Source organism: Moschus berezovskii, chromosome 20, assembly GCF_049115385.1.
Source record: "Moschus berezovskii isolate FMDL1 chromosome 20, NW_MosBer_1.0, whole genome shotgun sequence".
Lineage (NCBI taxonomy): Eukaryota > Metazoa > Chordata > Mammalia > Artiodactyla > Moschidae > Moschus > Moschus berezovskii.
The window spans coordinates 47,223,032-47,247,151 of NC_142479.1; the positions used below are offsets into that span (position 1 = coordinate 47,223,032).

Genomic DNA, 24,120 nt, shown 5'->3' on the forward strand with positions numbered 1-24,120 from the left:
CTCTGAACCCCAGGGGAGACTTCCGAAGCCGGGGTGGGGGGGAAGTGGGAGCTGCTGAAAACACAGGGAAATGCATGCCTGACTATATAGCTTTCCACAGACAAAAATAATCTTTTGGTCAGTTTTTCCACTGATGTTTTGTGTTAGTTTATGTGGTTTTTTTTGGCCTCCTCTCCCCTCTGCCTTTTTAAGACTGAGTTTCCTTGCTGGAAAGAAAATCTGAAACTTTAAGTACCATTTTATGCATGTTTTCTGTTCTGATGGATCTGATTCCTGCTGCTTGCTGCAGTTCCAGCCCAGTTCCCGGGATACCAGTCCCCACTGGCCTCCTTGAGGCCACCCTGTCTCCCAAGCCCAGAGCTCAGCAAGCTCTTCTGAGAAGGTAGGGATGACAGAGTCTGCAGCGACTACTCAGCACTCACCCACTGTGGCCACTTACTGTGGCTATACCCAGCTGGCCAGGATGAGGCAGTGGGTCAGCCGCCTGGGCTCCAGCTCAGACTGTCCGCCCCCCTTCACCACCTTTACTGAGATGTAACCAACAGGTAACACTGTGCAAGTTGACACATGACACATTTATACATTGGGATATACTCGACATAGCATCAGGAACACCTGGACCCCCGACCACAATCCTCCCCTGACCCCATGAGATGATCTCTCATGTGACACAGTGTCACAGCGTGTCAGTCTCACCCCTGAGAGTTCATGCCTTTGGCCAGCATCTCCCCCTTTCCCCACTTCCAGCCCTGGTGATCACCACTCTGCACTTTCTCTAAACACTGGTCTCTATCCTTACCCCTCTCTACATTTTTGCAAGAGCTATTTGCAACATACACCTTTACTTGATGTCAGTTAACCCATAAACAGCCTCACTTCATTTGGCTGCCCCATCTTCCTGTCGCTGTCTTGAAGCCCATGATCCATCAGTATTATTTTTGCTTTAGAAACTCAGCATCTTACCAGTGATTAAAAAGAAGAAAAACGACGCTGTGTATATTTACCTTCAAGTCTAGAAATCATTTTGTGTGCGCAGACCCAGGTCTGTCTGAAGAGCTTCCTTCAGCACTTCTTGTGCAAGTCCGCAGGTGATGAATTTATTCAGTTTGAAAGTCTTTCATTTCTGAGATTTCTGGGCAGATTCTGGGAAGCCAGCTTCTTCCTTTGAGCATCTCAGAGACACTGCTCCACTCTCTCTGGCTCCGTTTCTGATGAGACAGCTGCTAGAATTCCCACTTTTGTTTCTTTGCAATGTGTGCCTATAAATTCTTCTGTTTTTTAGCAGTTTGAAAATGTGTCCTGGAGTTTTCTGCTGTGGGTAGGTTTGTTATTTACCCTGCCTGGGGTTCTCTGAGAAAGCTTGTATCTGCAGTTTTTTTGTTTTTCATTATAGTCATCCCTTCAAACTGCTGGTTACTGCCCCACATCGCAGGTACCCTATTCTTTGGGGTTTTACCCCATTCCTCTCTTTGGGTGGTCCCAGTGCCTCCTCCCCGGCTGAGGCCAGTACACACCCTTGTCACGTGCTGTCACGTTTGTCAAGGGTGTCCTTCTTGTCACCATGATCGTGTCTCCTAGAAGGTCCTTCCAAGCAGCTCCCCCCACCTCCATTGAGGGCCCATCTGTTCCACACGGTTTCCGAGGGCCTTAAACACATGAACCCTAATGACTCAGAATCTCCACCTGACAGTTTCAACATTCAGGTCATCGGACTCTGGCTCTGCTGCTCTGTCTCTTGGCAGGAAGCTGTTTTTATTTGCTCTTTTGTGAGTCCCGTGCTTTTCTTACTGAACACCAGATCTGTGTAGGATGCCAGAGACCGAGATACGAAGTTTCCATGCCTGGAACTGGCCAGCCTTTCTCTGCCCGGCCATCAGTGAGGGGCCGAGTCGCTGAGTCACTGGCTGAGTTGGTTGCGTTGTTGTTGCTGTGACCACCCTGCAGCCATACTCTCAGGTGGGAGTGGCTCCCCAGTTGCTGTGCGCCTTCCTGCCTCCCTCAACAATGCACACCATGTCACTCAGCGCTTCCTCCCGTGGGGTCCTATCTCAGCTGCTAGCCACCCCACACCCTCAGAGCAGGAGCCCTCAGTGTCCCTCCTGCTGGAGCCTCAGGGCCACACTGACCCTGCTTCTGCTTGGAGTCCACAGACGCATGGACCATCTCAATACTGCACAGAGCATCACTCTCCCCAAGCTGACAACGTTCTGCAGACTGGTTTCGACTAGTTGCTAATTTAGTAATAGTGAACTAAACAAAACACGATGTTAAAAAGATGTACCAGTGAACTTATTTACAAAAACAGAAATAAGAGTCACAGATGTAGAAAACAAAGAAGAGGGATAAACTAGGAGATTGGGACTGACTTATACACACTCCTAGACAACTGGTAAGGACCTACTGTAAAGCACAGGGAACTCTACTCAATACTCTGTAATGGCCTACATGGAAAGAGAATCTAAAAAGAGTGGGTTTATGTGTATGTGTAACTGATCCACTCTGCTGTACAGCAGAAACCAGCATGACATTGTAAATCAGCCATATTCCAATAAAAAAGCAAGTAAGAATTTAAAAAATTATAAATGCATGAGAAACCCCCAAACTCATGGGCCCCCCCATTTGGTGGCATTTCCAGGGATTCCATGGTCTGAAGCAGGAAGACAAGGTGCCGCACCCCCACACCTCCCGTGTGAACGGCAGCCCTACTGACACGTTTGGGCATGTTAAGTCCACCTGTCTACACTAGCAGCACACGGCTCCCAGTTAAAGCAGGACCTGCAGGAGCACGAGCGTGCTGCATGACCACTGAGCCTTAGGACACATCGAGAGTCCAGCAGGGACCCAGGGCACCAGCACAGGTGCTGCAAGCACACTGACCTCTTCCCACCTTGAGGGTCCAGCCTCCTCCACAGGAAGAGCCGCTGCCCGGGCCGAGCACCTGACACGGACACAGCAACCACATGGCCCGAGCGCCCTGAACACACGAGTGTGAGTGTGCAGCAGTGGACAGGCACGGGCAGCGGGTGTGGTGGCGCCAACGTCCACATGCACCCTGTGACCAGGGACCCGAGGGCATCCCGAAGGACAGCAACAAAGGGAAGTCCGCTCCAAGCAGAACTCTGAGTACTACATCTGGTCACCCACCTTGTCAGGAACGAGACCGGCCACAAGCACTGACCTATGTGGACTCCTGGGGCAGCGCCAACAGCTCGCTGGACAGTTAAAGACTCAGAAGGAACAGGATTAAAAGGCCAGCAACAGAAGATGTGGGTGGGGACAGACCTCTCAAGTCAGGAACAGACTGTGCTCACCAAGAAGCCTGACAGAGGATGCTCACCAGGTGGACGAAGCCGCCTGTTGTGGGTGCTGATGGCTCACTGCCCCCAGGCCACTGATCCAAGGGCCCGCAAAGGGGTCATCAAAATGGGGTAGCAGAGGGATACTGGAACAGGCTCCATGTCAGGCCCTGGGCCCAGCTCACCAGTCACTCCTGCGGGATGCCTGCCCAGCCCAGCTCCCAAACCAGTTGGAAGCCTGGAGGTCACGTCCCATATCACAGCAGCAGCTGGCCACCTGCTGGCCGGCCGACTACACAAGGGTCAGCGTCTGTCTTTGTGGGATGGACCCCTCTTCTGGTCTCAGCTCCACCTGCCCTGCCTGTCCACTACCCAGGTCATGACACTCCATGAGCCCAACCGCTGAAGGCACAACTTCCAGGACAACTTAACACTTTTAACCATACCATGGTCAGAGCGCACAGGTCCTGGAACGGAGGGCGAAAGCTGAGGCAGGACTGGAACACTACAGCTTTATACCAACAACCTCATTGCAGGTCTTCATTCCCGGCCTGGACAACTCTAGATTGAAGGTCTAAGACTCTGGGAGAGGTTGGGGGCACCTTTCTGCAGGGATACAGCAGTGGTCCTGGTTAACGTGGAGAGACTGTGGGGTATGGCACGGACGGCTACTCTGGAGCCCCGTGAACTTGCTGGTGCTTCCTGGTATTTCCGTGTGAGAGAACTGAAGTCTGCACCTCAGGCATCTTGAAAGGGACGCTTCAGAAATGAAGGGTGGACGGGCTGGTGGGGCCACAGCTCAGGACAAGTGCAGAGTCAAACAGCACTGACCAGGCCGGGGACCTTCTCTGCTCAATGACTCACACCTGCCACCAGCTCAACAGCAGGGTGGCCTTCCCCACATCCCAGGTCCTGTGCTCAGTGTCCAAGGATTCCTGCATCTAGAGCCCTTCAGGTGACATTAAATTCAAAATCTGACAGACCACATGGCCCTGAGCCCCAGGCTCCTCAAGTCACCATCATGGCCAGGATGAGGAAGGAGATGCAAATGACATGGACTTCCTGGCCCAAGGCAGGTCTGGGCTGAGCAAATGAAGGGGCTCTGGAGGGCCTTGGGCCTCAGACGGGCCTCGGGTGCCATAAAGGGGAGACCACCAGTTTTCAGAATAAAATGTAGCTTTTATTACGACACAGGAAAGACTACAAGCCATTAGGGAGGAGAAGAGCCTAACAGTCCCTCAGAACGGCAAGGAAAGGGACATGGAGACATCCCCATGATAAAATCCACAGCACGATCACTGGCATCTTGTTCTTATGATTTTGTTGTCAAAGTTAAAGTAAATCAGTTACCTGAACTGTCAAAAGAACGGCAATTTTATACGATGGGAGCATCTACACCAAGCAAGCTACGACAGCACGAGTGTCCACATTGCAGAAGGGCGAGTCCCAGGCGCTCTGGTGCAGGCAGGAGGCCCCCACTCTCCAACTCAGGACACCCCAGAGAGCGCGAGCCACCACCTCCCCATGACGTGTCGACACAGCAGCCGATGTCTCAGACACACAGTCACTTCGATACATGATTGCGGGGGGAGGGGTCGCCCAGGAGTCCTCCGTGGCCCAGACGTCGACGCGAGTGGTTGTGAGAAACAGGAAACTGTTTCCAGCAGCTGCATCGGGAGCTGAGAGAAAGGACTCCCAAACGCAGCCTCTGTTCCTGACATCACAGCAGGACCTTGGCACAGCCGAAGCGTAATGCCCACCCCGCCTCCACCCCACGTGGCTCTAACAGTCAGGGGGCGATCTCGTCAGCAGACAGAGCTAAGTGCTCAGAACACCAGGCCAGAGGGAGTAAAGAGCATTAATCCGGATATAAAAATTCAAAACAACATTTAGAAAAGAGAAACCTGGCTTCACTGTCTCCCCATCCAGGAGCTATGGACATAAGTGCAGGGCCCAGAAGGGGTGCAGGGAGGGACAGAGTGACCCAACAGAAACCCAAAGCCAAAATATCCACTCTGTCCCCACTTAACGTGGAGGCCCCGGGCCCAGAGCTCCACAGTCACCTCCAGCCCAGGGCCCAGCCCACAAGGCCTCTGCCCAGGGCCCTCAGAGCAGGCAGGGTGCACGGGCCATGCAGGGTGGTTTCTGAGAACGGGTGCCCACCTGCATGTCTGATGATGCTCAGGCTGTTTCAAAATAAGCTTAACAACTTGTGTTCCTGAAATACAGAAACACAACTGAGTGACCCTGGCAGGCACTTGGGCCGTATCTACCGGGTATCATGACCCAGCCTAGGAACCCCAGCCAGCACCTTCCACCCCGCACAGCAACGCCGCTGCTCCTGGACCTAAGCAGTTGATGAGCTGGACCCAGTCCACTGCCCACTGGCTGAGAACTACGCACACACCTTTACAGAGTGAAAAAAGTTAACACCCTGTGACGTGGGAAGAGCATGTGATAGTCACATTTCCACGCTCCTGTAAAGTCCTCCAGAACACAGCTACATCTCTCTGTCAGCTGTGACAGAGACCACAGGGCCCACAAGCCGGGAGGACCAACCATCCGGCCCTCTGCGGAAAGTCCGCAGACCTAGCTGCACGGGGATGTGCTCCTCTCCAGGAAGGAAGCAGCCCTCACAGTTCAGGGCAGATAGGCTCGTCCCCGTCTCCAGGTTGGACTCTCAGAATGGACAATCTAAGTCAGGGTGTGGACAGACGGGTGCATCTGCTCCTTCAGCCCGTCCCACCGGCTCGGTCCCGGCTGTCTTTCGTGCTGCAACAGAAACAAGCAGAACAGAAAGCAGAGACCCCCAGCGGAGAACGCAGCAACACCCCCCAACCCTGCAAGGCCCCCCACGCCATTCAACACGTCCACTGCCCAGCAGCGACTGGGAGAGCTCATGGGCCAGGTGGCCAGGAAGGAAACACAGGAGAGAAACAGTGAAACCACCAGACACACTTGAGTTACTTAAAGAAGGAGACCGTACCCTGCCCAGCCCGCTCCTCACCCGCGGCTCTGGCACGGACATGGAGGTCCCTGGGAATGAGGGGTGGGGGCAACAAAAGCAGCACCAGTGAAGAAGCAAGACCCACTCTCCAGAATCAAGGGAAAACGATCTAAGGTTCAGTCTGAACTCGGTAATTCGTTCACATTTCTATCACTGCATTCATGAAATTCACGATCATGGAAAAGAGAGAAAAAGGGAGAATAAGAAAACTCCTATTTCTAGAAAACGGGAAGGTCCTTCTGCATGCAGGACAACACTGGCGTCTGCAGGACAGACAAGCTGGAGGCTGCGCAGGGCTGTCAGCTCCACAGGCTCCGGGCCCTGGATCCACACTGCGCACACTCAAGACCCCAAATTCACCAAGAAAGAGATTGCAAGGCCCGCATCTCTCGGCCCGCTCTGAGCCCCCAGCCTGGAGCCACTGGCACTCCAAGAGGCATGGAGACATGCGGGCACTGTCTCCTTTGCCCCCAACCCCTGGGCCCACCTCCTGGCGTGCGGGGGCCCCCGCGGGGCTACTCGTACTCCAGGAACTGCTTGTGGTAGAACAGCAAGTACCTGTGGAGGAGAAGGCAAGTTCACCTCCCACCCGGGGCGGCTGTGGGGCACCTGTCACCACACAGCCGAGGCCCCCAGCCCATGCCCCAACTTGAGACCGCCTTCCCTTGGGTGAGAGTCCCTCTCTGAAGGACGCCTGCCCCGGGTTCCACCCACCCAACCCTCTCAGGGCCACCACAGAATCTCAAGGCTGCCCCGCTGCCTGGAACTCCAAGCCCAAATGCTGTCAGTGTCACAGCAGATCATCTGGGGCAGAAGCCTCCCAGATGGGCACAGGGGGAGCTGTGGTCAGGGGCCTTTGGACCTGCGGGACGCACCCCTCACTGTCCAGCACGTCCGCGATGCTGGCCTTGGTGATGATGGCGTCATCACATTTGAACCACTGGTCCTTGTGCTGTCGGATGAAGCTGGTGTAGTGGCCACTCTCCAGGGTCCCCTGGTGGTTGACCACCGCAAACAACGAGTACCTGATGGGATGGCAGCAGGGACACAGAGATCACTCAACCCTGTCACCACCCAGGACCACAGTCCCCAGAGGCAGCAGCCCAAGAATGAACGCTGATGGGGAAGGGGAAGGGGACAGGCCGCCTGGGAGACACTGGAGCGGCTGCAGCCTCCCCTCGGCCACCAGTAGGAAGGACGGGAAAGGAGAACAGGGCCTAGTCAAGGTGCCAGGAAGGTCAGGCTCCTGCAAAAGGGGGCAAGCTGAGATGCAGGTGTGGGGAGGCCCTGCCCTGACAGAGGAGTGGTTGCAGCACCACAGGAAGCCAGCCAGTGACTAGAAGACACACAGCCTGGCCACCCCCTCCCCATGGCCAGCCACGCACACACGTGGTCAGCCACACACACACACACACAGTCTCCCAGGCAATGCAGGTGGGGCCTCCCTAAGGCCCAGGGCCCACTCTTGCTCAAGACGCTGGCCCACCCGCCAGGTGGAGCCACTCACTTGTTGTCATTGTTGAGACTGTCTGTCGGCTGCTGGTACTGCCCATTCATCCTGCTCTCTTTGCTGCAAGGACAGCGGCACACTCAGCCTCGATCAAAACGTTAACTGATCACCCTCACCAGGGACTTGCGAGTCACGACTATGTGGCTTCCACGCATTTGGTTCTCCCTAAAACTCTGCCTCAGGCAGAGACGGCCTCCGACTTACAGTGAGAAAACCGAGGCCCAGACTGGCCAAGTGGACCATCCACACCAAGGCACAGAGCTGGAGTCAGCCAGGACCCACAGTTCCCCCAACCCAACCTGTCTCCCCACTCCACTCCTGGCCACGGGGTCAGCCCCACTGGACCCTCCTGGGCCCGGCCTACATGGGCTCAGGTCTCTGCTGCTTCGATACCCCCCGCAGTCGTCCACCACAGCAGCCCTCGTCTGATACACTAGTAAGTATCCTGGCGTTCTGTGAAAGTAAATTTTAAGTGGTCCAGGAAACAAAGACTTGAAGACAAAACAAATGACAGCTGCAGCTGCAGAACCACCCTGCTGATTTGTATCTAACCCCAGTGCCTGTAGCTGAAATGCTGCCGAAGGGCAGACAGCCCATGCCTGAGTCAGTTCTACAACAGCTAGCTGGGGGCCAGCCTCCCTCACATGGAGATGTGTCAGAACAGTGAGGGGTCAGGGGCTCCATGACATCAGGGCTCATTGGGGCCTCATCAGGCACCTGGCACCACACCCGCCCAACCATGGACAGAGAACAAACCTGGAGGCCATGAAAGGGGTCATGTCCAGCTCCAGGGGGAAGGACACATAGGTGGTGATCTTACGCCGGAGTTTGGCTGAGTGTTCGAACCGCTGCAGAAACGGAGGAATGGGGAAGACGGATTAGGGCTCCTCCCACTGTGTCTCCAGGGCTTCTAACATGCCTTCCTGTGTTTTCTTAAGTGCCCTGCTCTGCCCAGAGCCAGAGCTCAGAATCCACAGGACGACAAACTCCATGGGGCTTAGCCCACCACCCCTGAAACAATGGGCCTGACGGCAGATGTGGACATGACATAGAGTCTGGCAGGAAAAACAAAGCACACACCCCAAGCCCTGTGCCCCCTGCCAGACAGGACTCTTCCCCACAAAACGGGACACTGGACCACTAGCAAGGCAGGGCTGGGGTTCTGGGTTGTCTTACACCTTTAAAGGGTCACAAAACAGAAGAATAAGCAACAGAGATCATTAAAAAATGCTCAAGAAGAGCAAACACAGCAGCTCTGCCGCGTAGTCTTTCTTAGCTCATCACACAGGACTCACGCTTGTTACTAGCCCTTCACAGAAGGCATGCTGACCCCAGGATTAGACCTTAGTGCAAAGTGTCTTTGCTTTTAAGTAAATCAGAAAACTTGGTGTGAGGATGGAAGGATTTGGAGGGGAGGAGGAGTAAACCCCTAACCACCCCTACCCAGAGTAACTTGTCCTGTTTCAGTTACAAAGTAACTCCTTTTTGATTCACAGCAAACCTCCCGACAACAGACAGAACAGTCACTTACAGGAGGCACTGGCCTATGTGCTCCAGAGGCAAGGTGGGCACTGCACACCCACCTCAGGCCCGGGACGTGCTCAGGGAACTCACTTTGAGGTGGAAGCAGGCCACAATGGGCAGCTTTTTCATGGTGAGCTGCTTGGTGGACTCCTGGTAGCTATGGCAACCGCTGCATTTGATCTTGGCACTGCTTCCTAAGTGCTCTGGTCTGGTAAATCTGCAACACGTCAAAAACGTGCACTTTTAGTTTAAAAAAAAAAAAAGAGAACACTAAGAGACGAAAAAGAGAAAAGTTTTTTATCACTTTCAGTGGGTTCATTTTGTTCCTAAACACATGCACAATTAAGGACGCTTATGACGTTACAATGAAAAAAGAAAAAAGCTACTTCTTCCTCTTCTCTATCATAAAGAATTCTCATCCTAAAGTAATGATTTTCTAACTACTGTAAGACACAGCAGTCAAACTACTCCCTGAAAAGTGAAAACCAGCATTCACACAAAACTGTATGTGAGTGGTTACTAACTGCGGCTTTATTTTTAAGGGCCAAGAAAAACCTGGAAACAACGCAGATGTCCTTCAACAAATGAGTGGTTAATCCATGCACACTGCAGAATACTACTAAGCAATTAAAAAAAAGAAAGCAACTGGTGATACACGCAACCTGGATGAGCCTCCAGAGAATTAGGGTGAGTGGAAAAGTCAACCCTGAGAGATCACGTGATGTACAATTCCACTGATACAACATTCTTAGAATGTGCCCCCTCAGCTCCTGTGTGGGAACGTGGGGCCCGGGGCGGTCTGGCTTTCTCAGGACACTCCCCAGGCAGCCACAAGGAGGGCCCCCCTGCCCAGGAGGCGCGGCCACCTCACCTCCGCAGGCAATCAGTGAGTGTTGTGGTTCCTGACACGTGGCTCTCCCCATTTACCACACTGCTCTCGCTTCCAGGGCTCAGCGGCCAGAAGGGGGTGGAAGAGCCAGGGAGGTCCAGGCTGATGTCCCAGAAGGGGTCGATGGTGGTGGAAACCCCACTAGGAGCAAGCAGGGCACGTGTGAGCAAGGCCGGCTCTGTGGGCAGCAGAGCGACAAGGCCCCAGAACCCTTGGGCGGGGGGAGCACTTACTGGCACACCTGGCAGGTGACGTCGGACTGCAGCCCCCCTGTGAAGATCTGGTCTATGATGCAGTTGCAGTGGTTGGGGTTGTTGGCCTTCTTCCCGTTATCGTCACCTGGGGAGACCACGGCTCTGTGACCCTGGGCCCCAGGGCAGCTTGCCATCAAGCTGCTGAGCCTAGGGGCAAGGCCAGTGCCCAAGGCCAGGCTGCAGCAGGAGAGCCTGGGTGGACCTGCCGTATGTTCCGTTTCCTCCCCTTGTTTCTCCCTAAGAAGACCTGCCTGCCGTGGGTCGGACACTAAACATATCTCATGTCCAGTAACTAGTCCAGGAGCAGCACTGAATTCACCCCTGCTGGGCCCTCACTTTTGCAGCCCACACCCCTGCAGAGCCCACCCTGGAAGGTCCACCCCCACAGCCCCACCCATGGAAGGTCCACCCCCATAGAGCCCACCCATAGAAGGTCCACCCCTGCAGAGCCCACCCACAGAAGGTCCACCCCTGCAGAGCCCACCCTGGAAGGTGCACCCCTGCAGAGCCCACCCATGGAAGGTCCACCCCCGCAGCGCCACCTTTGCAGTGTCGGTGCAGGACGTCCAGGGCCGCGATGAGGAACTCGTGTGCGTCCTGCTGCTCATAGCCTGCCAGGTGCCGGGCGTGCGTCCACACCAGGTGCAGCAGCTTGTACGGGATGTGGGGGGACCGGTGCCCCGAGTAGAACTGTGCAGAGAGAAGGAGCGGCAGCCTCGTCAGGAGCAACACAGACCCCCACGTGCACACCCGACAACGAGCGGGCCAGGGCGGTCGTCTCCTCTCCTCACGCAAACTGGGTTTTTACTTGGAGTCTGCACGTAAGTTTTCTCCATTCCCACCATCCGCTTTCTAGAAATACGTCCAAGTGATGAACCGCAGCAAAGTTTCATCGAAACAGAGAGGAGGGCATGGCAACCCACTCCAGCACTCTCGCCTGGAGAATTCCACTGGCACAGGAGCCTGGTGGGCTACAGTCCATGGGTCCGCAAAAAGTTGGACACAATGAAACAACTAACGCTTTTACTTTGGTCAAATGTGAATAAAAAACTTCTTTTAAACACACACTCACACATATGCACTAAACGGTGACTTTTGCTCTGTGTAAATTGTACCCCCATAAACTGGAGCCTAAAGTAAGCAACGTGACAAGATGAACTGACCACCAACAGTGCCTGAATGAGACCCCCACCAGACTGTTCCAGCCCAACGATACCACTCAGCTTGTTCACTCCTGTAACGCCAGCCACTGCTGGCAGGCTGCAGGAACATGGGGACTGGATGGGCCAGGCCAGGGATCGGGAGACTTCTGAAAAGGGCCAGATGGTGGATAACTCCAGCACCGCAGTCAGGCAGGCTCCAGGCAGCCGGGGTGCAACAGGGAAATGAGAAGATGCAATCAAAGGCCTGGGGTCAACGCCTGAAGACACCTTACAGCACCCGAGGAGCAGGACCCTGTCCTGCAGTTGGGTCCTGAGCCTGGAGGGTCAGCTTGCGAGCCCATCAGGGACAGGGACCTCTGGTGACACAGTCAGCAAGGCTGGCAACAAGACCCACCGCCCTGTGGACAAAGCAGCAGGTGATGGATGGGGACTGGGGAGGCAAGGGGGCCAGCGTCCGCTGCTCACAGCCCATCTATGGCAGCAGCGAGCCTCTGAGAATGACGCCGAGTCTCTTGGCTGACCATCTTGGGAAGAACGTGGTTTCACAACAGGGGCGTGTATGAGCTGCCCACTGCAGGTGAGGTGACAGAAGGCCCCTCCTCCCCACCCCACCCCGCACCTCCTGGAAGAGGGAGGACATCTCGCAGACCAGGCAGGAGCTGGGGCTCTGCATCTCACAGCGGTGCCGGTCCGACAGGAAGAAGTCGCGCAGCAGGGGCGTGTGCGTGAGCGCCTGCACGATGCAGTTCATGAAGCATGTGTTCCCCAGGTTGATGAGGCCGCGCAGACCTGGCGGCGGAGAGCTGGGTCAGCCGGCATCAGGACCCTGCCAGCCCACGGTCCCGCTCATGTGAGAAGAATGGAGCCTCTTTCCAAGCCTTGGGCTCCTCTTATAATAAGGAAAAGGCCCCGAGGAGTGCTGATCCCCAGCATTCGGCCCCCAACTTCAGCATCAACCATTCTGGCAGAATTGCCAGAAGGCCTCGGGTAACAAGGGCACAGGTCAGAGACAAGTCTCCCTGACAAGTTGGCAGCCACGCCCCGTCCCCTGCAGTCTTGGCAGGGCCACAGAGACTGCTCACACTCACACCCGCTTCCTGAAGAGCCCCACCCTGCTGGGCACACCCGAGGCCCCACTGGGCACGCGCCCACCCACCGATAGTGCAGTTGGATGTGATCTTCCGCCGCTTGGGGTTGTGTTTCAGCAGCTCGAGCTCCCGTTTGGTTGGCTCCCACGTTGAAAACTTCTCCCCGACACCTAAGCGGTGGAGGATGCTGTTAGCCACACTGTGTGTATGAACCAGTGTGGTGGCAACAAGAGTTTATTAGGCTGTGTTTCAAAGATGGGGCAATGTGGGGTCCTTCTAAGACCCCATCCCAGACACTTAAAGGAGGTTCCTTCAGAGAATGTGCTGTGAGTAAGCCACGTTCCCAGAGGAGAGAGCAGGACCTGTTCAGAGTGGTGTCAGCGGTCCTGAGACCAGCATCTCCTTGGCCTTAATCCCTGAGTAGAGGGACCAGGGCTGAGCCCCTTGCGGCAGTCGCAAGCCTGTGGGGACCCGGGCAAAAGCACAGGTCCAGGAAACCGTGGGCACCGCACCTGCCTCCCCAGGCCCCTCCAGAGCTTGCAGAAGGGAGCATGCAGGTAATGGGGGCTCTCCCCCCTCCCCCACAGAAGAAACCTCCCACTTCTCTCCCCTCGTGCCCTGACAGACGAGGGGCAGGGCAAGCAGAGTAAGTCACAACCAGGCTCACAGAGCTCCGGAAAACCAAACCTTGCATCTTCCAAGCTTTCCGCTGCTCCTCTTTGGCAATGATTTCTATGTCTTTGTCATAAATGTAGTCCTGACACAAAAAGCAGTAGATACCTCCGTACATGAGCTCGATGGCTGAAAGACAAAGGAGAGAAGAAACAAAACTTAATTAGAAATCGAAAGGTAATGCATTTCTCTAACCAGAAAATCCCACTACTACCAAAGGCTGTGCCCCCGCTTCAGACAGTGTATCCAAAGCAGGTGAGGCACGGGAATTCTCTCTGGAAGCTCCCTCAAGGGTTGAGCAATCTGAAGGAGAAAGAGGTGCCATGTCTGTAACTTTACAAAGGACCCAACCCCTTGGTACCAGGACCCTCTGCCTTTCCTTTGAAACAAGGGAAATTTGCATTCCTATCAACCCACAGAGACTCCCGGACCAGAGCTCTGTGACCCGGGCACCCAGCAGCCCTCACTGTGCCAGGATGCAGGCAGCACAGCCACCAAGCAAACAACCTGGACCCGTGCCCAGGGCTTCCCAACACGCACACATGCACGTGCGCGCACACACTCTCTTTCCCGTAAACACGTAAACCTGGAGCACCTGAAGGGGACACACACACACACACTCTTCCATAAACACGTAAGCCTGGAACACACACACACTGTCTCTCTCCTGTAAACATGTAAACCTGAAGCACCTAAAGCAGACACATACACACACACACTCTTCCGTAAACCGCATCGTTCTAACACAGCAACGGGCAGGATCTTGCTCCTATTCTGTGCTTTTGTCTCTTAAAGCAAACTTTCTAAAACTGACTCATTCTGGCAAAAGTAGAGGCAGAGTTTATCAAGCAGGCTGATAACGTGAACAAATGCCACATTTCTAAAGTGACTTTTGTAGATGACACTGGGTTTCAGTAAGATTCTTCAGACAGTCTTTTAAGTGTAAACGTGCTCCCACTTTTGCACAGCCCTCCTAATCACAGACACTCGCAGCCCACATGTGAGACCCTACATGGTCTCGTGTGGGAGTCAGATGGAACGAAGCACAAAGTTCTTCTACCACACACCAGAGGATCCCACCCCCCACCAGGACCATCAGCCCTTCTCTCTGGTTCCTCCGGATGAGATCCCACTGCTGACTGCTGGCCCTACTGGGCTGCCACCCACCCATGGCCTATGAAGCACCATCAGTGTCATCGGCTCTCCTTCCGAAAAGGCCGGTTGACACCTTGTCCTGGGCTGACCCCTCCCCCGGCCTGGTTCAAGCTCTCAGCTAGAGATGAAGCACGACCTCTGGAAATGACCGAGTTCGGATGTCATCTCTACACAGGAAGACTGGATCACAGGAAGCCGTGTTGTAGGAAAGGGCCTGTGGCCTGGACCTTGTGAAACAGACTTCCTTACAGGGATCCTTACCACCTCATCATCATTTGAGAGAAAACACAATTCTCAAGGAGAGAAAAACTTAGTGACAGGAGTCAGAAAATAAAGACTAGAGCAAAACTCAGCTTCATGCAACCCCACCTTGATGCCAGCACCTCCATGAACAAACAACAAGGCAAACCCCTCACAGCACTAAACTCATCCAGTACCCTCAACCCCATAATGACACCAATAACCTAAAGCTGCATGGAAGGCCTTTGCAGATTTCTGCCTAATCTAACACCTAACCATGCTTTTCAGAGGGAAAGACAAGTCTCCGATGTTCCGTTGCAGGAAATGCACTCTTCAGAGAAAATTGTCCTTTAGGGTCACACAACTCTACGTGACCTCAGGCAAGCTGGACAGTAACACCTGCAGGCTCAGTTTCTCTCCCCTCCCCACAGGAGTTCCAAGGAGAGCACAAAGCACTTCAGATAAGGGCAGACTCCTGGGAGAGTGGAAGGTCAGAGTCAAAGGCCGGTTGGGAAGATGACCCCAACGCCCAGGAGGTGTGCATCAGGAGGGTCTTACCCAGGTTGTGCCTCTTGGACTTGGCATGCTCGTGAATGTGCTTCTTCGTGAAACAGCCGAAGAAGACACAGTGCAGGCAGGAGTGCAGCCGGTTCAGGTGGAGGCCACACACATGACAGACGCACGACTTCGCCTAAAAGTCAGAAGGGAGAAATGGAAACCCGGGGTTCTCAGAGACACCGGAGCAAGGTCATTCTGACAGGCAGAGTTCGGGAGGAAGTGGAAGCCTGGGTTTCCTCTCAAGGTCTCCCCACCTAAAAGATCTTTACCTTAATCTTGTCAATCAACCCAAAAGGCATGTAGGTCACTTAGCTCAGACTGGCTCCTCAAAAGAGGACTCAGTCCAGCCTCAACCACCAACCAGAAGCCACGAAGCCAGGGGTGTGAAGCTTCAGGAGCTGAAAAGGTCTTTCTGAATCCGAGGGCCCCCCACCCCTAGGGCACCCGTAACCAGCACACCGTTCAAGTTTGATATTCTAGGTTCCAAGACCACAGCAAATCTATAATCAATCAAGATGGATATGAATCAAAGTAATACACAGAAACAAGAAAAAGAATGGTTTGTGGGTGAGAACTAGACCACGGAAACCTAAAGTTTTATAACCTCAGCAATTATGAGCACCATGGTAAACAACTCTCTTCCACCCAAACCTCCCAAGTATCTCTCCCCTCCCAGCAGGAAGTCCTGCTCCAGGGCAATTCCTTAGGACTAGGAGGTTCATGGGAAAGACTTCTAAAATGTTGCAATACAAGAAACAGTAATTTTATCACCCATTTATTCTGCCAATGATCAATCTAAGGAATTAACTAATTCTAATTGTTCTCAGTAACACAAGGGATGTTTTAAGTTACATAGTGGTTACCTGATGTGTAACAATGAATGCATCCCAGTAGCCTGGAAGTTTTCCTTTTATATAAATATTGTTAGGAACAGACTCCTGGAATCTGTTTACTGCCCCCTATGGCTACAGATGTAAAGAAAAGATTAAGAGGTGTTCCTTGTTTTTATCTCTCTCAGTTCAGTTTAGTCGCTCAGTCGTGTCAGACTCTTTGCAACCCCATGAATCACAGCACGCCAGGCCTCCCTGTCCATCACCAACTCCCAGAGTTCACTCAAACTCATGTCCATCGAGTCAGTGATGCCATCCAGCCATCTCATTCTCTGTCGTCCCCGTTTCCTCCCGCCCCCAACCTTTTCCAGCATCAGACTCTTTTCCAGTGAGTCAGTTCGTTGCATGAGGTGGCCAAAGTATTGGAGTTTCAGCTTTAGTATCACTCTGCTGCTGCTGCTGCTAAGTCACTTCAGTCGTGTCTGACTCTGTGTGACCCCACAGACGGAAGCCCACCAGGCTCCCCTGTCCCTGGGATTCTCCAGGGAAGAACACTGGAGTGGGTTGCCATTTCCTTCTCCAATGTGTGAAAGTGAAAAGTAAAAGTGAAGTCGCTCAGTCGTGTCCGACCCTTAGCGACCCCACAGACTGCAGCCTACCAGGCTGCTCCATCCACGGGATTTTCTAGGCAAGAGTACTGGAGTGGCTTGTCATTGCCTTCTAGATACATTAAATACATAACCATGGTTTTATTTTAAAAACAAAAAACAAAAACTCTTCTATGACCTTAATAAACAAAAAATCCAATTCTATTTATATAATTCAAGAAAAAACTCAAGACCAGCATGACTTTTAAAATATAAACATATCAGGTTAAGTACATAATTTTAACACATTATTTCCCCTTTAAACATATAAGAGTTTTAAAAACATAAAAATTTAAGCCCTGAATTTTAAATCTAAATCTGCATCACCTGTTCTTTTGCAGCACCTCCCAAAAGAAAAATCTGCTGAAAGAAAAAAGGCATCAAGAATGTTAGCAACACAAAAAGGGAACCACAAGAATTAAACACAGGCAGATGGGCTACAACTAGTAACAAACTGGTCACATCCTGAAACTATCAAGATCAGGGAAAGAAAGCCTGAGGTAACAAACACACACACACAATTTGACTAAGTCTTTTTCACACACAAAAAGCCCATGCTCAGGACTCATTTTAAGGCCCTGATTCAGATTTTACAACTAGGTCTCCACTGGCAGGCAGTCCCAAGCACAAATACACTTTCCGTAAACACCAAGGATTTGCCACATATCCTAGAGTAAACAACTCTTGGATTAATTGGTGCTCCGCAAATAAAAACAAACACAAACCGCACCTCTTACAAGCCACTGACTCCAGCTGACGCTGATGGGCCTGAGAAGGAATGGGAGCTGCTTTGGGAATTCCCTGAGGAAATTCTGGCCAGATTTGAGCATAAAAATGAGTAACAAAAGGAATGGATTATACACCCAACAACAACAAAAAATACCCAAGTCCACTCTGAAATTATACCAACACACACACTGCACAGTCTTCATGGTGTTACATAAATGTAACAATGTTTCTAATACCACTTTCTGAACAGAACTGCAAGGCTGTGGGCCATCAACATTTTACAATGATTCATTCATTAGCACAGGGTAGGCTACCTGGCTACTATAAGACAATCAATTGCTGCTTCTTTGTTACCAATACAGAATTGCTACACCACTAAATGAGAACCTCTTCTGCTCATTGTCTTTTCATTTTTGATGTCCAGTTTCCCCCCAATCAGCCTATAATTTAATCAGCCACACCTGTGTAATGATTTGATCACTGCCTGTTAATCCTGACTACATAATAAAGCCTCCATAAACCCCCTAAATAATGGTGTTCAGAGCACTTCTGGGGAGATGAATGGATCACTGTGCTGGGGAATGCACCCCAAACCCACTTGGACACAAGCTCTTCTGCTCTGGGTCCCCCAGATCTCACTTCAAGTATCGCTTCATCTGGCTGCTCATCAGTGTTCTTCATAATAATCTTTACAATAAACAAGTAAAACTGAGTAAATGTTTCCCTGAGCTTTGTGAGCTCCAGGAGGGGAGCAGTCTTATGACTGGAGACTGAAGTGAGGGTGTCCGCTGGAACCTGCAGGATCAGACACTAACTCCAAGTGGGCACAGTCAGACTGGGCCAGGTTTGGGAGACACCCAGTTGGTGCTGGTGCAGACTGGACAATTACTTGGTGGTGCTGGAAAACATGCCCAAATAATTTAGTGGGATCACAAACTTCAGACTGACTTAATTTCAAGGTCCAAACTTGGCATTTAATCTGCAGCCTTGAACAGGTCAAGAGATTTAACTGCCAAGGCCACCTAAAAAGTGTAACCTGAGTTCCAAAATCAAAATGTAATACCATGAGAGATGTTTTATAAGATGAAAAATGCTATGTAAATACAAAGTAGTAGTATTATAAATGAGAAATCTGTGAACCCAAGAGATGTGGGACCATACAAGGTCAAAGGTCACACACCTGGGCAGAAGCAAGACTCAGGCAAACAACCACCCCCCCCACCTCAGTACTGACCACCTCACTCAGTCCTAATTCACATTTCGATCACCTTCCCCACTGTCAATTACAAGTGCCTCCTGGGAGCCATCAGATTCTCCTAGAACCTCATATAAGCTGCCCGTCCCATTTCATTCCCTAGAACCTCGAACAGGTGATGAAAGTGACTGACAGGCCCACTGCCGCAGGAGCTGCTAAGGTTAAGATGAGGCAGGTCAGCTCAGTCCCTAGAAACCAAGTTCCCTTATTTGTACCTCACTTCTCAATATCTGTTGGACACCTGCCCCTTTAAGTATGGGTGCTCAAGACAGCAGGACCTTCAGCAAAGACACAGCACCGCTCCAGATCTTGCCAGGGGACCAAACTCAGGTCTGATGGAGCCTCTGAGTTGGCTGCCAACTTACAGGAAATAGAACAAAACATGAAACTTAAGCCTACAGCCAGCAAATCCAGACCCAGGAATGATCCTGGCGAAGCCTGGAGCTAGACGGAGACACAGAAGCCACACTGGGACAGCACCCAGGGAGGATGGGCTGGAGGCGGGGAGCGCTCTGACCCTGCACCTGCCGCACAAAGCGCAGACCTTCACAAACAGAGCTCAGGATTCCCCCCAAACCTGGAACCACAGCTGTGAATCATGAGAAACACATCAGACAAATCCAGATTGAGAGACATCCTACAAAATACCTGATTAATACTCCAATACTCCTCAAAACCACTGCGGTCATTAAAAACAAACAAAAGGCAAATCACGGAAAATAGGGGAGAGGAAAAACTAAAGAACTTCCCTGGTGATTAGGACTCCCAGTGATTAGGACTCCATTGCAGGGGGTGCAGGTTCAATCCCTAGTCAGGGAACTAAGATCCCACAAGCTGGGTGGCAGAGGCAACAGAGGAGCCTGAGGAGACATGGACTAAATATCTCCTGAGACAGGATGAGAGAAAAACTAATCAGATCTGAATAAAGTATGATCTTTAGTTAATAATGATATATCAAGCTTGCACCTTAGTTATAACAAAACGTACCACAGAAATGTAAAAACTTCACCATCAGTGAGATGCTAGGGATTGATACAGGACCTCTCTATATTATCTTTTTTTTATAAAATATTCACCTACAGTTTATTTTGGTTTTTCTAAATAGATAATCATATCTGTAAACAATAAGATTTCTGTTTCAGCCCCAACTCCCAATTCCTTACAACTTTTTGTTCTCATATAATGTCTAGATCTTCCATTGTCATTGCTGTTATTTAGTTGCTAAGTCGTGTCCAACTCTGTAACCCCCTGGAATGGGGCCCACCAGGCTCCTCTGTCCATGGGATTTCCCAGGCAAGAATACTGGAGTTGCCATTTCCTTCTCCGTCTGTATTATTTCTGGTAACTTTTCTGTAAATCTAAAATCTGAACCTAAAACTACTGTTATTAACCTTCATAGAACTAAACACACACACACAAATGAGCAAAAGTGGAAACCAGGAAAATCAGAAATAAAGCTGTGGATTGTATCCACGGGGGCAAGTGGTTTTAACAGTGAATTAGCCTTGCCAGATGTTACCATACCCAAAGGTTCTCTATTTTTCACAACACCAGGTTAATCTACATTAACTCAAAAGGAACAATGTTTTCATTTTAGATCTTTTACTTGGAACCATCTGTCTCCTGCTTCCTGTGAGTGCTGCAATGCTCAGGTGTAATAACCTGAAAGAACTAATTCATCAATAAATAAAGCAGAAGTTAATTCCTCTAAGCAAGAAGTTCTGAAAAAGAAAACCCTATACCTAAAAGAATGGACATATCCAAAAGATGAACTAAAAAACAAAACTGAAGAGATGGGAGACAGCTGTCTGCAGCATTCTCACCATCATCTAAGTGCCTGGTCAAAAGACTAGTCACTGCAGTCAGTAACTCTGGACATTTAACAGCTAAGTCTACCATCTATCTACCAGATGCTCCAGGTATTTTGTCTAAGCCAGTGATAGCAGAACTGTTACTCTCCAAAGATGATTTCTACTAAAAAGTTCAAACGTAAGAGATTCATTCAGATATCAGACTCTAGAATTGAAGGAACACTGTTTAAAAAAAGTGACCAGTAAGAACCCTAGAGTAAACCTTTTCCTAAAATACACTGTAAAGTAACACTGACTCAAGATAAATAAGACCATTTTCCATCTGAAATGCCTCCCTTTTCACACCACAACCAAAGGCTTGAACCATGCTTCTAAAATATTGACTACCCAGAGACAAAAAGACAATGTCCCCAGCCCCTTTCCTCAAAAAACCTCAGAGACTTCCAACCCAAAGGATTAGGAATGCTGTCACCAAATGTTGTATTGAGAAGACTTCAAAAGTGGTTTGTCATCCTCCATCCAGATTACTGTCCAAACTACACCAGAGTCAGAAACGGCCCAAGAGTGCTGATGCTTCCTCACCCGTGGTGAAATATTTCAGTAAAAACACTTATGACTACAAAAAGGGTTGTTTTTTGAGGACAAGTTGCTGGAAAACTTCAGAATCACAGAAACAGTTCAAAAAGAGAGAAATGATTGCTTAAAAAACATTACCTGTCCCCCCCTCCCCAAACGTCTATATATTTAAATATAATACAGACTGGGTTAACTCATAACCACCAGGGAACTGAAAATTCCTTCTGTCCTCATTGTTGGTTTCCGTCTTCACATACAATCCCTCAAGTGGCAAGAACCATGACAGAAAAGCACAGCAGCACTGAGTCCTCAATTCTTAAATCTGATCGTGCCCACCAAGAGAAGAAGCAGAGTTTGGATACAGAAGTCATAACCCACCTCTGCTTAAAGAAGGGTTTGAACTCCTGCAGTTACATTAGAGCTGAGACTTCACTGTAGCTTCTCTGAGCAACTTCAATGAAGTTTAACTTAGATTGAAGTATTTTACAGGCAACTTTCTAGTGTTAAAACCAAACTACTATGCCTGCACCTCTTCTGAGAAACCCCTGCAAATTACCAAACGTACATTACTGTTTCTCAAACCAAACTCCTTCTTGGCTGGGCCACCAGGATTCTAGAAGAGCACGGAGTCCCCAACATTCAGGAAATAATGGATGGAGGACACAAGGATTCACTGCCGGGATATGACCATAACGCACAGCAGCACGACAGACCCCAGTTCTGAAAGAGGGTAATACCTTACTTCTTGTCTCTCTGCAACTCAAGTTCTCACTAGCGAGTAATACAGACGTGTGTCAACAATTTTCAAACTAAGCAATTAACATTAGAAGATTAACCCAAATCACATATAACAAAAACAACAACAAAAGTGAATCTTTTCTCAGGAAATTCGGCAAAGTTAACGAGGGGTTAAACTTGACTCCTTGAAGCGGTATTAAAAAATTACACATCTTAACCAACAACATGGAATAGTAAGTAACAAGATTACCACCTTTAGAACAGAATCAACCAAGTGATTTATTTTAAGGGCACACAACTCCATAAGCAAGAACCTCACTCCATCCTAGTAGAAGCCTGTTTTATCTCCGATTTCAGTTCATCTTAAAAGAGCCAGTTCTTCCCAACACCCACACTGATGAAAGAAAACTGGTGCTTAACATTTCCTACGTGCTCAGCAGATGTTAGTTTTACCATAAAAAATGCTATTCAAGGTGGACATTGCCTAACAGCGCCTGCCGAGGGCTGCGAACTGCAAAAATCGCCAGACACGAAACAACATACTTTCTTCAGGTAGGAGGAGGGAATACCGCCATTTTCTAACTTCCAAATAGCTAACAAGCCCAAAGGAGGACACAGAGTATACAGCTCCCTCGGGGAGGCGCCCGCGTCAGATAGGAAGCACCTCGGCCCCCCGTGCTGTCAGACAGGCCCCCTTTACACCGCTCCGGCGCAGCGACAGGTGACCTGCAAATCCCCTCATGCCAAGAGCGACGCGCATCTGCGATCAAGCACACCTGGAGGGAGGGGCCGCATCCTGGAACGTCCCTGAGGACCTGGGCCCGGGGAGCCCCGCGCTAAACTGGAAGAGCGGGGGTCCCTGCTGATCTGGGCCGGGGAGGCGCCCCGCGCTGAAATGTGGGGTGGGCGTCCTTGCGGACTCTAGCCCACGCTTAAGTGGAGGGGCGGGAATCCCCGCTGATCTGGGCCGGGGAGGCGTCCCGCGCTGAAATGGCGGGGTTGGGTGTCTTGTGGACCCTGCGTCCCGAGGGCGCCCGGCGTTGAAATGGGGGGGGGGGGCGTCCTTGTGGACTGATCCCCGCGCTGAAATGGTGGGGTTAGGTGTTTTGTGGACCCTGCGTCCCGAGGGCGCCCGGCGTTGAAATGGGGGAGGGGGCGGGCGTCCTTGTGGACTCTGATCCCCGCGCTGAAATGGTGGGGTTGGGTGTCTTGTGGACCCTGCGTCCCGAGGGCTTCCGGCGTTGAAATAGGGGGGGGGACGGGCGTCCTTGTGGACTCTGATCCCGGCGCTGAGATGGGGGGAGGGCGTCCTTGTGGACTCTGCGCCCAGAGCTGAAATGAGCGGCGCGCATCTCTGCAAACCCCAGGCGCGAGGCGGCTGTACTCGCGTCCCGAGGACCCCGCCCGACCGCCCGCCCCCCGCCCAGCTACCCCCAAATACCCGCCAGGACCGCGGAGAATTAGCACAGCGTGGGCGGCACAGGCCGCACCCTTCGCGGCTGCCGCCCCGCCCCGCCCCGCCCCGCCCCCGCCGGAGGGTCCCCCAGGACACGCCCCGCGCGGCGACGTCTGAGACCCTCCCCCTCCCACCCGGCAGCCCCGGGAAAGACCGCCCACGACGCCCGCCCGCGCCCACCCCGCCCCCGCCGGGCGCAGGCGGTGGGGGAGGGGACGGCGGAGGCGCGACCCCCGCCCCGGAGCCGCGCCGCCGGGGCGCACCTTGCGCTTGCGGGCCTCTGCAGAGCCGCTCCACACGAAGCACTGGTAGATGGCGCGCAGGTTCTGCTTCCAGTTGTCCACCTTGAAGCTGCCCAGGTGCGCGCAGCCCGGCGGCGTCACCACGAGCTCCGCGTCCATAGCCTCGCCGTCCGGCTCGGGCCGGGGCGCCGGCGAGGACGAGGACGACGCCAGCGCGGCGCGAGGCTGCAGGCGGCCCGGCTGACGGACAGGCCCGGGACAAAGCGGAGCAGCGCGACTGAGTGGCGGGCACCGCCCGCGAGGAGCTTGCAGGTCGCCGAGGCCGGGGCGGTGCTACGTCATCGCGGCCGGCGCGCGTGCGCTAGGCGCGCCCCTCCCCCACGGGCTGGCCCGGAGGGGTGGGGCTGAGGAGGCCCCGCCCCGTCCCCTCGCCATTGGTGGCGGAGGAGACTTCTGACGGGAATTGGTGACTTCCCGCCC

General features: G+C 52.2%; 1 protein-coding gene across 1 annotated transcript; it reads right to left on the reverse strand.

The window, feature by feature from the left end:
• Positions 1-4,454: 4,454 nt before the first annotated feature.
• USP22 (ubiquitin specific peptidase 22) lies at positions 4,455-23,968 on the reverse strand. Its single transcript, XM_055407505.2, has 13 exons — positions 23,662-23,968; positions 15,357-15,489; positions 13,419-13,532; positions 12,800-12,901; positions 12,263-12,432; positions 11,023-11,170; positions 10,460-10,565; positions 10,209-10,367; positions 9,428-9,554; positions 8,570-8,661; positions 7,811-7,873; positions 7,179-7,328; positions 4,455-6,861 (listed from the first exon to the last, which is right to left on the reverse strand). Exons 1-13 carry the CDS (start codon positions 23,797-23,799, stop codon positions 6,819-6,821), a joined length of 1,545 nt encoding a protein of 514 aa, XP_055263480.1. The 5' UTR covers positions 23,800-23,968; the 3' UTR covers positions 4,455-6,818.
• Positions 23,969-24,120: the final 152 nt, after the last annotated feature.